Source organism: Coturnix japonica, chromosome 5, assembly GCF_054131305.1.
Source record: "Coturnix japonica strain WE chromosome 5, WE-NBRP24, whole genome shotgun sequence".
NCBI lineage: Eukaryota > Metazoa > Chordata > Aves > Galliformes > Phasianidae > Coturnix > Coturnix japonica.
Genome location: NC_140667.1, coordinates 11,218,575 through 11,230,504, shown reverse-complemented (window position 1 = coordinate 11,230,504; position 11,930 = coordinate 11,218,575). Strand labels below are relative to the sequence as shown.

The 11,930-nt window shown below is 41.4% G+C and overlaps 1 protein-coding gene across 44 annotated transcripts in view; it reads right to left on the bottom strand.

Annotated features, from left to right (window-relative positions):
• PPP6R3 (protein phosphatase 6 regulatory subunit 3) overlaps positions 1 to 11,930 on the bottom strand; it is a 70,451-nt gene that overhangs the window by 26,670 nt on the left and 31,851 nt on the right. For 19 of the 44 annotated variants that reach the window (XR_014946377.1, XR_014946367.1, XR_014946369.1 and 16 more), the window contains 7 exons: positions 11,770 to 11,900; positions 10,812 to 10,930; positions 9,239 to 9,392; positions 7,829 to 7,935; positions 7,002 to 7,152; positions 4,654 to 4,671; positions 4,206 to 4,328 (listed from right to left, as the gene is read on the bottom strand). Coding sequence is in view for 1 of the 44 variants with exons in the window: in XM_015863790.3 (XP_015719276.2) it covers positions 4,206 to 4,328; positions 4,654 to 4,671; positions 7,002 to 7,152; positions 7,829 to 7,935; positions 9,239 to 9,392; positions 10,812 to 10,930; positions 11,770 to 11,900 (803 nt within the window). In the remaining 43 variants the exon portion in view is untranslated. Of the gene's footprint in view, positions 1 to 1,651; positions 1,775 to 4,205; positions 4,329 to 4,653; positions 4,672 to 7,001; positions 7,153 to 7,828; positions 7,936 to 9,238; positions 9,393 to 10,811; positions 10,931 to 11,769; positions 11,901 to 11,930 lie in introns of those variants that run through there. The other 25 variants (XR_014946396.1, XR_014946402.1, XR_014946403.1 and 22 more) reach the window with 4 other exon arrangements.

Genomic DNA, 11,930 nt, shown 5'->3' with positions numbered 1-11,930 from the left:
CTAAGAGGCCAAAAAAGGATGTAAGTGTACAAGAAACAGCTGGTGTCAATTTCTTTATATATATATATATATATATATTTTCCACATGCCCAGATCTGCAGACAATGCTAAAGTAACAAAACCAGGAAGAGCTGCTGAGTTCCTCGAGGTGGAGAGGCCTCGCAGAGAGATCTTGACAGATTAAAGCACTGGGAAATCACCGACCACGTGGAGTTCAACAAGAGCTGCATTTCCCACCTGGGATCGGTCAGCCCTGGCTGAATATTCAGAGTGGGGGAAAAAAGCCAGAGAGCAGCTGCACAGAAAGGGATCTGCTGTTCGGTCTGGTGGCAAGTTGATGTGAGCCAGCAGTGTGCCCTGGTTGCCCAAAGGGAATGCACCGGGCCCTGCACTGCACTGCACTGTTGAGGGGAGGGGTTGTCCTGCTCTGCTCTGCGCTGTGCGGCCTCACCTCCAGCACTGCATGCCATTTGGGTGCCACAATGCCAGAAGGACATAAAACTGTTAGAGAGCATCCAGGGGAGGGCTATGAAGCTGGTGAAAGGTCTGGAGGGCAAGGCGTGTGAGGGGCAGGTGAGGTGCCTGGGTTTGTTCAGCCCGGAGCAGAGGGGAGGCAGCTCCTCACAGGAAGCAGAGGGGCAGCGCTGGGCTCTGCTCCGTGTGACAGACAGCGACAGGGCCCAAGGAAACAGCACGAAGCTGTGTCAGGGGAGGGTCAGGGGGATGTTAAGGTAAGGTTCCGCACCAGAGTGCTGAGCATGGCCCCAAGTTCAAGGAGCATTTAGACAATGCTCAAGCATACAGTTAAGTCCTGGTGTGCAGAAGTTGGACTCTGTGATTTCTGTGGGTCCCTGGGAAGTTTCATTCAGACAAGGTTGTCACTAGCAAAGGCTGTGACATTCCTTCCCATCTACTGATTTCTACAATTCAGATTACAAGGTTCTAAACATTTGCCCCACAGGGAAGCCAAAACCCACAAGCTTTCCTGCAAGCATAATTAAACTTTTTCAGAACAGAATTCCGCAGAGCTAAAAAGAGGGAACGAGCTAATTACATACTCATCCTTTTCTGGAGTTCTATCTAGTTTGGCATAGCCAAAGTAGCTCAGCATACTAGTGAAATGTGTTTGATCCTCAATGAGTTACTGAACGATCTCTGTAGCTGCTGATCTCTCCCCCTAAAAAACCAGCATGCTGCTGAGACTTCTCCACAGCTTACTCTGTGAGGCAACAGATGATGCTGGGATACTTCAGTTTGCATTTGAAAACAAGCAGCTAAGACACAACAGGAAAAAAGACCGCTTTGCTGATTAAGTTTATAAGCTGCTGTTTCACTAATACTTTGAACTTCAGTCCATTACTATGAAAGGCTGATGAAGTATGGAAGAAGTTAAAGAGCAAACCTGTAAGAGTGAAAATGGGAACAGAATATACAGTTCTAGATAAGCTTGGGTAAACATGTGAGTTCAGTTGCTCTGGTGTAATGCAGATGAAAAGAGCAAATCAGTTGTGAGTAAAAACATTAAGAACTGCAAGCAACAAAAGCAAAAGAAAAAATATCTCAGTTTCCATTTAGCGCAAGTCTGCTGAACACACGTGGAGCTTCCTTTAACAAATATAAAAACCATTTGGAACCACATGAGAAAAATTACCTGTAACTCCTGTTCTCTGATGGTGTACATCACAGAGAAGCCACTCTTGGGTCCGTGCTCTACATGCACATGACCAGCAGGAGTCCCCCTAGCTAAGTCTTTGGCTGCTAAGCACTAAAAACACTCATTAAGAAAAAATACGTACATATTAGATAAAAAGACAGACAGCACTAGACAAAGTTAAACACTTTTTAGAGATACCCGTAAGGTAAGAAACAAGTGCTGCACAGAGAGGAGTGCTGACAGTTCAGAAAGCAGTAAGCTATGCACTAATTGGAAAACATCCATGGCAGAAAAGGGTTCCTAGCAGAGATGATTATTACGGCCACCAGCCAAAGACCTACCTAGGGACTCCTCCCACTAGTCACGCATGCATGGAGCCCCAAAAGTACAATCCAGTTTATCTAGATATTTGTTCTGTACGTATATGAGGATCTGCTGTGACAGTCACCTTTAGAGAAAACACTGAGCTGCAATGAAGCCAGCCACATTCTGTGAAAGGAGTTCCTCGAGATTCCCTGTAACCCAAAAGCAATCCGAGGAACTGCTGGCTCTGAGAGCCCTCTGCCGGTTAAGACGAGCATCTTTACTAAGAAGGCAATCACCACAGAAGGCAAGTACCCACACAGTTCTTTCTTCCCTATCATATAATGCTTAGCACTGCTAGAAATACTGTACTGATAAAAACAATACCTCTAGATAAAAAAAAGAGGCCATGGAAGACTGAGTTTCTGTGTTTCTGCAGTTCCGTTCCAATTAGAATCAATTTCTTGATTAAGTTTACTGAACGTATGCAGACTAGGAAGTTCAGGCTTACCAAAAAATTTCAGTGTAATCTCAGGTCCCAGATGCAAAACGTACCTGCTCAAACTAGTCCCAAACAGACAGAATCCCTGGTTTTGAATAGGCTCACACCCTTTAGTTCCCACAGAGTATAATCAAAACATTCAGTAGAGTTCTGTTGTATTACATGTCAGGCTATTTTCTCAATCTCAGCTTCCAAAGGCTTTAAATTTTCTCTTGACTGGAAAGCAAAGAGTGCAGTGGTGCCTACAGTCTTACCAAATAACTAACACGTTCAGAACATTTCTGTGAGAAATACTGAGTGCCTCTAATAATAGTTTTGTATCTGTGGAAGTCGAGAAAATACCCTTTAAGCTATTGTAAGTTAACTATTAAAATACACCTTTGCATATTTATATATTCAAAAATCATACTCCTGTCTATAGTGCAAGACAAAAGCAATCCCTGGAATTGCTTTTAGTTAAGCAAAATCCCCCCTCCCTTCAGAATATGCTCCTCGTCAGAACTCTTGCAGCTCCCCAAAAAGGAGGAGGAACAGACCCCAGGGATTACTCAGAATTCAGTAACTGAGTAACACGTATTCCTTTTACAAGGGGTTTACTTAAGACAGCACAGTTCCTTTTAGCGCACTAAATTCTATCTGGATTAAGAAACACCAGCATTAATGCCAGCACAATCTTTTGGAATTGTAATACTGTAATGTGCAACAAGCCATTCGTTCCCAGAGGAAACGTGCAATTAATCTCTAGGCAAATGTACTAAGTATGGGAAATAAGGCTCTCTTCGCCTTGTCTGAGCTGCATAGCTTGTGTGGACCGGCTCAACTGCAGCTTTCTGCCTTCAACGATCAGTTCCAGCCATCTGAGACTTCTGTCAGGAAGGAGGCTGAAGCAGTGCAAAATTATCCTTACTTTTGCACAGCAGCAGTTGGAAGCTACCTCTGCCAGACACTGCTCGGACCTAAGTCCCTGAGCAAGGCTCTCACCGAGCACCACTCTCAAAGGTGGGATTCTTCTCACCTGCTTTAAATTCTTCTCTGTTACGGTGTTTACAAACAACTTTCTCTGTTTGACAGCTGTCACCTCTGAGCTGTTTACTGAACCACTATTCTCCAAGACTACACACCAGCAGCCAACCTGCCAAAGCACCACATTTTCTTTCCTCCAACACATATGCTGAGCAATCCAGACTGCTCCAGAAAGCTTTATTGCAAACAATTTATGTACTTTGAGAAGTTTTCTCCAAATCCACAAGTATTTAGGTTAATACCTCATGAAGACAAAGCGATTCAAAACTGGAGGCAATTATTTGACTAGTTCACAATTAAACAAACGTGATTTGAGGCATTTCCCTTCCACACAACTGCAGCTGTCCTGCAGTACAAACACAGGATGAGAAACGGCAGCCCCCCCTCATGTCAATGCTCAGGACAAAGTGAAATGTATCCCCCTCTTTCCAATCATAGCTTTCTTAATTATCGTCAAGTCTGTATAGTGAACTGACACATAGAACAGAACAGAGGGAGAAGAGAAATATTTACAACAATATTAGCAAGTCAAATAATACAAGGCAAAAACCTTTCTGGCAACTCAAGAATCTCAGCATGGCTGGACAACACAGCTGTAAGAATCTTCTAAATAGATGCAAGTGTAGATTGAATTAAACTCAGACCTCTTTAGATTGGTTCTAGCATAGAAAAATGTACGGGCTGCTACTTAAGAGAGTTGAAAGGATCTCTGAGTGCAGTTACCTCTGCTCTGGACTGCTGTTAGCGGGCTGCAAAGCCGAAGGAGCCTCTTCTGCAACCTCTGCATTCTCCTCTACCACATATTTACAAGAAGCATCCTGCGAGGTAGACAATTTTCCTTCCTCACTACATGAAAGGAAACAAGGCATTTAATTTGTGAGTTTGATTATTAAGTTACAATACATTTCAGACAACCACAGAAAATAGGGAGAAGGGTTTGGTGTTTCACATGCAAATGGATTTTAAATTATGACTGAAACATGAAGATCAGGCACATGATTCTGGACTTAACAAACACTTATTAAGGCACCGGCGTTCAAAACCATTACAAACTGACTGGATAAAAATGCAGGAAATACAATGATTACAAATACAACCAGGAAGTAAATAAGGAATGTGTGTGAAGCCCAAAGCGGTAACAATCGGGGTTACAATCCTTTGCTGTACATACCGATAGGATTTCAACACTCTGAAGCCATAAGTATGCAAAAAACAGAAGGAAGAAAGTATAAAAGAAATTCAAGATTCCCTTAGAAATTGGAATTGACAACGTCTGCCCGTAAAGCAAATTAGCAGAATCACTCATCACCATTTCTGTAAGTAAACTACCTGAAGACTACATAGCAAAGCATGAAGCATATATGCTGCGTATACCATCAATTGCTCTATTTCAATTCATCAGCGTCTTCTTAGACATGAAAACGAACACAGTTGGGTGGAAAGGCAGAGCACTCACACTGGGAAACACACTTGTGTTTTGCTACTATAGAGAAGCACAAAAGCTCTGGCTTCCCACCTTGTCCCATTGATTCAGGCCCCGATTAGCACATTAATGTACAAAGTTAACTGTACACCTATAAGGGCAAAGGGCAGCTCTACAGATGACCGAGTTGTTTCCTGCAGCAGTAAGTCTAGCAAAGTCATCAGGAGCATTTTAAAGTCATTGTTGTTTTCTCTTCCTGCTCTTACAGCTCTCCTGTCAATGCACACCCTCACTCTTCCAAAGAATCCTTCCCTTTCCTCCTACACATCCTTAAATCTACGCAGCCTACAAAATAACGTCTCATCCTTGTGAACACTCACCAACACCCATTATTCCATCTGATTTATTACCTCATTTGCATCGAAACTCTGTTTGTCTGAAATACTTGCCACAAACACCGGGCCTTTTCTAAATTTCTTTTGGAATTATTTTTAAAGAGGTAGCCTCCCTTCTCCTTCTCAACTTCTCCTCCCTTATGAGCTAAACTCAAAAGCCATTTTTCTCCTTTGCAGCTTTCCGCACAGCAGCTCCTGTTCTTACAATGCTTCTCCTCAGCACTGATTTAATCACCATCCATCTTCTGTTGGCAGAAACTTATGCAGAACTTAGGTCTGAGAGCACCCACTTTGCCAGATACACAGGTCAGAGTGTGATCTCCACTCTTCATCTGAATTGAATTTTATTTTATTTTTTAAATATTATTTCCTCTGGATAAAAATAACTGTTTCCCATTTGCTGTCCAGGCATATTTATAAGCAGGTTCAAAGAAAGCCACGTGAGCTCTGACCAATATGAGACCAATCATCTCTACAATGGACCTAAGCAGTCCACATTTAAGATCTCATCCCTTCAGTTCTCTTCCACACTTAACATCCCCTCTCCCAGATTCATATTCCCTCTCTTTGCACCTCTCTCCTTTCAGCTGCGAAGATCCACAGCTCAGGCAAATAACTACATGACGACAGGCAGCAACCGCCACCGTGTGCTGCCTACTCATATTAACTTCATTTTCTGCACTCTTATCAGAGGCCACAGAACCTGTCATTTAAAGCCATTTAAATGTAACAGCACCACTGATATCCAACCGTGACTGGAATGTAACAACAGAAGTGCAGACCATATAAAAGTATTCTTTAAAATACAGAACGAACTGGAGAGAAGGTGCATCATTTACTAAGTCAAGAAGTCGTTCTGATGCCATGATATCCCACTCCAGAGTTACACTGCTCCAATAAACTGCTGAGGTTCAATTTCTCTAACAGCCACTTGATTTTCTAAGTGCTGTGCGGTCAGAAACACTCCCTCCCCCAAGGTGGAAAAGCATCTCATGGCACTTGATGTGAGTTACAATTTATTACTTAGATATTCAGAAGGACAGAAACAAGAGTGACTGAAAGCTGTTACATTTCAATTCCCAGAGCGTCCAGAATCAGCCGTACTTATCTACTAACAGGACAGCTAGAATTAAGATGCATTTAAGGACAGCATAGGAACTGGGAAGTTTTTAATTTGGAAAGATGGAGGCTCTATTAAACAATCCCTAAAACACATAGAAAATTTCTTCTCATCATTTAAAACTAAGACATAGGAAACAGAAGAATGAGAGCTAGAGAACAAGAAGAGAGATTTCTGACTAATTACTCTCAAGAGCAGTGCCTCGCTGCCCTTCCATCTCTCCCTTCCAACCTCCTTTCACAAGAGACCAAATTCCAAATCAAATACTCAGGGCAAAGTTTAAAAGGCTTTGGCTTTAATCTACAACTGTACCATTATTTTAATGTACATTGAAATGGCGTGGTAATGTGCATCAGGCTCAAAATGAGGTCAGTCTTCTACTGCTAACCTTCCAATGAAAAATCAGATTTGATAAGAAAAATCTTATTCTAGTAATTAACTGGAAATAAAGTCTCAAGACAATTACATTTGGAGGAAAAGGGTTCTAGTTAGACACTTAGGAATTTTCACTTATAACTCTTTCTGATGACAGTGTTGTAAAACAAGAGCGGGAAGGCAATACAGAAGGAGTAAATTCTCACCTTTTGAAAACAGCCGTTTCAGTTTTAGCGTCTACAGTAAGGCTCAGTGTCTCCTTCATGCTGCCATTCATTACAGTTTCTGTTACCTTGTCTGCATTTTCTGCATCCTCCTCTCCATCTGAGCTGGCCTCCATAGCAACACTTCCTGGGGCTGGAAGAAACCAAGTACTTTACTACATGCCTGGTTATGTGGTTACTGCAGTAGGTTTGCTTGGCCAAGACATTAGTATGAGTATACACAGTTTGCTCTTGTACAGCCCAAATCATTGCATAATTTTACTCTATATGGTTTGCCAGTAAATCCCCAAGTACTGGCAAGCTTCTGACAAGTCCAGTCTTCCTGGACTTTCCCATCTGCATTTTGAGTTCTGTCTGCTAATATGCACAGAAAATTAACTAATGCTGGTTTGACTTTTAATCGTTTCACATACAAAGAACAAAAAGTATATGTATATGGAGAAGATAATTTGCAAAGGAGAAAGAAGAAATGGGAATTTTGAACACTTTGAGGCTACTGATCTATTGTACACAGGAAGTGATCAGAGGCTACCCCTTTTCTTTGGCACCAGCTCAGCTAAGAGCTGCCATACGCAGGGCTTCTCTAACAGAAGAGATTTAGCTTCCCTGCTCATGATAGGACAGCTTTTTAGGGACAGTACCAACAATGAACTTCATAATTTCTTTTACAAGTCCTTCTCGTTGGCTAGCAGAAGAGCAGAACCAAATGAGAGGTCTCTGGATCCAGAGTTCTATAGTTTAGCAAGGTCTTTCTTCGGTACAAGTATCAGAAATGAATTGATTTGCAATTCTGAATGCAATGTACTCACTTTCCAGCTGTGCTGCAAGACCACTTGCATTTGCGCTCAAGGGATCCATTGGCTCCGTGTTTGTCTCCATTTCCACAGGAGAATTACTTCTTAAGGAATCTGTCGAACTTCAAATACAAAGTAAAAATAAGTTCTAAACACAACAGAATGAAAGGCGTATTCGATTCTTTCAAAGGCACGAAGCCTCAAGCATTACTGAACCTGAATGACACCAAGTTCACAAGAGTTTTGGCTAAGGCATCCTAAACAGCAGCCCAGTAATGCAAAACCCACCAGAGCACGGGGCCAAGTGAGGATAAGTTTTGCCCTGCTGTTATTTTTACCTGCAAAGGAGACGCTGCAAGGCACACAGCTGTTGCTGGCTCCTCGCAGTGTTTCCACCATTTTCAGCTACTTTTCTAATGGACTTTTTGCAACCTTGAAAATCCAGAGTGCTCTGCTGAGACTGTCAACACAGGCCCTAATTATCAACGACTGCAGAAGTTGTTTACCTTAATTTGTTTGCTCAGTGGTATATACAGCATAGCTACAAGTTCTTCCACTGTGGAGTAATTCGAAATACAAATTTTGACCACTTGCTACTCTGTACATGATGGAAGTATTTCATCTTCTCAATACACTAACATGGCAACTCCATGTCTTCATTTATAAACCTGTAATCCTGTTATCAACCTCTTTCCCTCAAACATGAAACAATTTAGTGCTTCACAATGGAAAATCATACTTATATCAAAGCTGTTTAAAGCCCTGATAGACAACTGAGAGCCAGGCAGACAGAAAGAAGGATTTTCTGACAGGATAAGAAATCAGTTCTTGATTGCCAGTATATGGCAACTCAAATTTTACATCTACAGGGATGATTAGGTTCTCACACAGAGGACCTCAATTATTTCTGATGTACTGATCACACCAAAAGAAGAAAGCATGTATCAGGTATGGTCAAAATAGTACACAGCTTCCTGCTCTAGACACTATACCTATGTAACCATGTATGGTTTGTTGTTGTTGCCTAAGGCATCCTAAACAGAAGTCCAGTGTTGTTTTTCTAAACAAAATTTGTTTAGAGTACTGACAAAACAGAGTCACCATCAACATTTTATGGCTTTCACATTCGACAGTTACACGTGTTCCTTAAGTTCAGCCTATACCAAAGAAGTTGTAGACCATTTCCGGGCAGAGACCAATATTCAAGCACACAAATAATCTTCAAAAGTCCTCTAAAATGACCCTTTAGGATCCACTTACACTATAAAAACCTCGGTGTAGATTGATCATACAAAGACATAAGACTATAACGTGTGGAGGCCTTTGAACCCAGCACACTGCATTACTAGCAAAACACCTCCGACACAGCCTTGGGTAGAGAGGCACACCCCAACAATACTCGCCCTGTATCATCACTGTTCTTACCTCAAAGAGGATGTGAATTCTGAAAAAGAAGCCCAGCCAGTTTCTTTGGCTGGCATAGGTTCTTCTGTACTCCACACATCAGACCCAACAGAATCCAGATTGGTACCATGCGCAGTCTCCATGGGTACATCAAAGTTAGCTGACCAATTTGGTGCTAGAAAACCAACCAGCAAATTTATTAGGAACCAATTTGAAGAATACAAATGTACATATGCCTGACTCACCGATTCTTTATGTGCACATTCCAAAAAGAGCAGCAAAATTCTTAACTGCATTTTAAAGCACATGCAAATGGATTCTCTACGTAGTTAAAACACGAATGCATTCTCTATGAGAAATTCTGCTAGTAAGGCAGAATTGGTAACTCTTGGTACTGAGAGAAAAATCAATAGCACAAATCTGAGGAACACAAAAACTACATTAGATCGCAAGTGCAGTTGCACTTTACTCCTTAACCTAACATTAATGTTGTTGATTTTCAGCGCTAGTTTCTACACTTAAAAAACGAAACAAACAGCACCTTCAGGTTTTCCATCCCTTCTTCAGTTTCCTATGCACATTTTCCTCAGCACAGAAAATGAACAAGACAACGCAGGTACAGGCAGTCTCTACTATCTCATGCATTAGCAGCACTGCTAAGTTTCAGAAAAGCTTAAAACCCCTTATAACTTTAAAATATTTACTGGGATATTAAATTTTGGAGCAGACTGGACTTAAGAAAATCTAATTTAGGATAGGTCAATTCAAAATACATCACCTACTCAAGAGGAACATTTTCTTCATCAACACTTACATACAAAAAAACAGGCTGAAAAGGAAGCTCTGACTAGCAATTAGAAATTCCAACCCAGGAAGATATGGGAGGAGACCCACATGGATCAAAACTTGTTTGACACACAGATGCCAACGACACCAATCTGACAAAAGAAAAGAAAACCCTTAACTATTCCTTCTATTGTAGTTTTTAATTCCTTACAGTCTAGATAAACACAGGGCTTTTGCCTACAGACGTTGCCAGTTTAAGTAAAGCAAGCTTAGTTTACAACTTGATTATGAGAACTCTTAGGCCAATTACAACAGTTAATTTTCCAAGGAAGAGCCCTGCTGATACACACTGTAAACAGGATTATTCACATACGAAACGACACCGATCTAAATCTATTTCCCTTCTGTAGAATGCGTTTTAAAAGAACATTTTAAGGTGAAGTGTTGGTCTGAAAAACTTCTACTAAGAACAGCCATACTTTATGCTCCGAGATTAACAACCTATCAGGTATGCAAGCATACGAGATACGTAAATTGATTTTCATTTTTCCCATTCTGATTTCTACTCAGTTTTCCCTCTTGAAGAGTAAGGTGTGAATTTTAGAGAGACTGCAGTAACTTGCTCAGGACATGTAAAGAATTTTGATTCCCCAGTACCTGCATAACTGTGCAGCACGCGGTCTTTACAGTGAGAGAGGTTAAGATACTTGGAATAAAAAACAGTAGGAGGAAAACTCTTACAAAATAACTCTGTGCTAAATGTAGCACCTTCCTATAATTCCAAGCAGTTGGCAGAAAAGCTACGTACGTTCGTTTAAGTCTACTTCCATTTTGTCCTCTGTATTGGCGTGCGATTCAAACAGATCTTGTTTTGTTCCATCCTCTTCTTCAGAGTCAGTACTTTCCTCACTGTCCGTACTGCCCGAACTTAAAATACAAAGAGACAGTTTACATGGGATTGGATCCTGGGCACAAAAGAATGCTAGAGAGTTTGAGGCTTAATAGAACCACAGCAGTTATTGCTAAATTGTAACTCTTTTCAAGATCAATGTAAGACAACAAGTTATTTTGAAAACAAACCCAAATGTATTCCAGTCTGTCCTCCTACATATATATTTTGAAACCTAGAGGTGAATCTCCCTTCCTAGTCAGCACAACCAGCATTAACAGTTAGGTAATGACATATCTAAGCGCATCCTTGAAACACATCACCTAGGCATGCACAATGCCAACATACAAAACAACTGCTTGTGTACAGGGCTTAGCCCCATGCACTCCAAAGGCCACAACAGAAAAAGCACATGTGGTTTGGGACTCAAATCACAGGAAGGTCAGAAAATCCAAAGCTATCCCGGGACAAAATTCAGAAGCATCGGAGGCTGCATAGCCCTGAGTTCTGGGGAACAGATGTTCCTTTCCCTCAATGCAGCTGCCTGTATAGTTTTATCCAAAGCTGCAATATGATTAGGTGCAACTATGGCAACAGAAGTGGATACTCCAAACCTAGTAGCATTGTAGGATAGCAAGGTCTGCCTACACAGGTAGGGCTGCCTTGGGCCAAGCAGAGGGAAAAAAAAAGGAAACGGGCTTTGATGCAGAAAGAACTGAGTAGTCAGGATAGCAACGTTAAGCAAATTAAGGCTCAAACAAAGACAATAGTTATCCCTCTACCATCTTCTCTAAAGAATGGAAATGAAGATGGACAGCCTGTGCAAACAGCCAACCTGAGCAAGGGCTCGCTATAGTGCTAAACACAAATGTCTTACCTGGAACGTCTCTGGGACTCTGGTGTAAATGCAATATGTTTTTCTTCCCAGATGTCTTCTTCGTCAGAACCACCATCATCAAACTGCTGTATCCGCTCCTTACAGCATGCCTCAAACAATGCTATGTTGCCCTAAATACGGGAAAAATATAAAATTCTCTT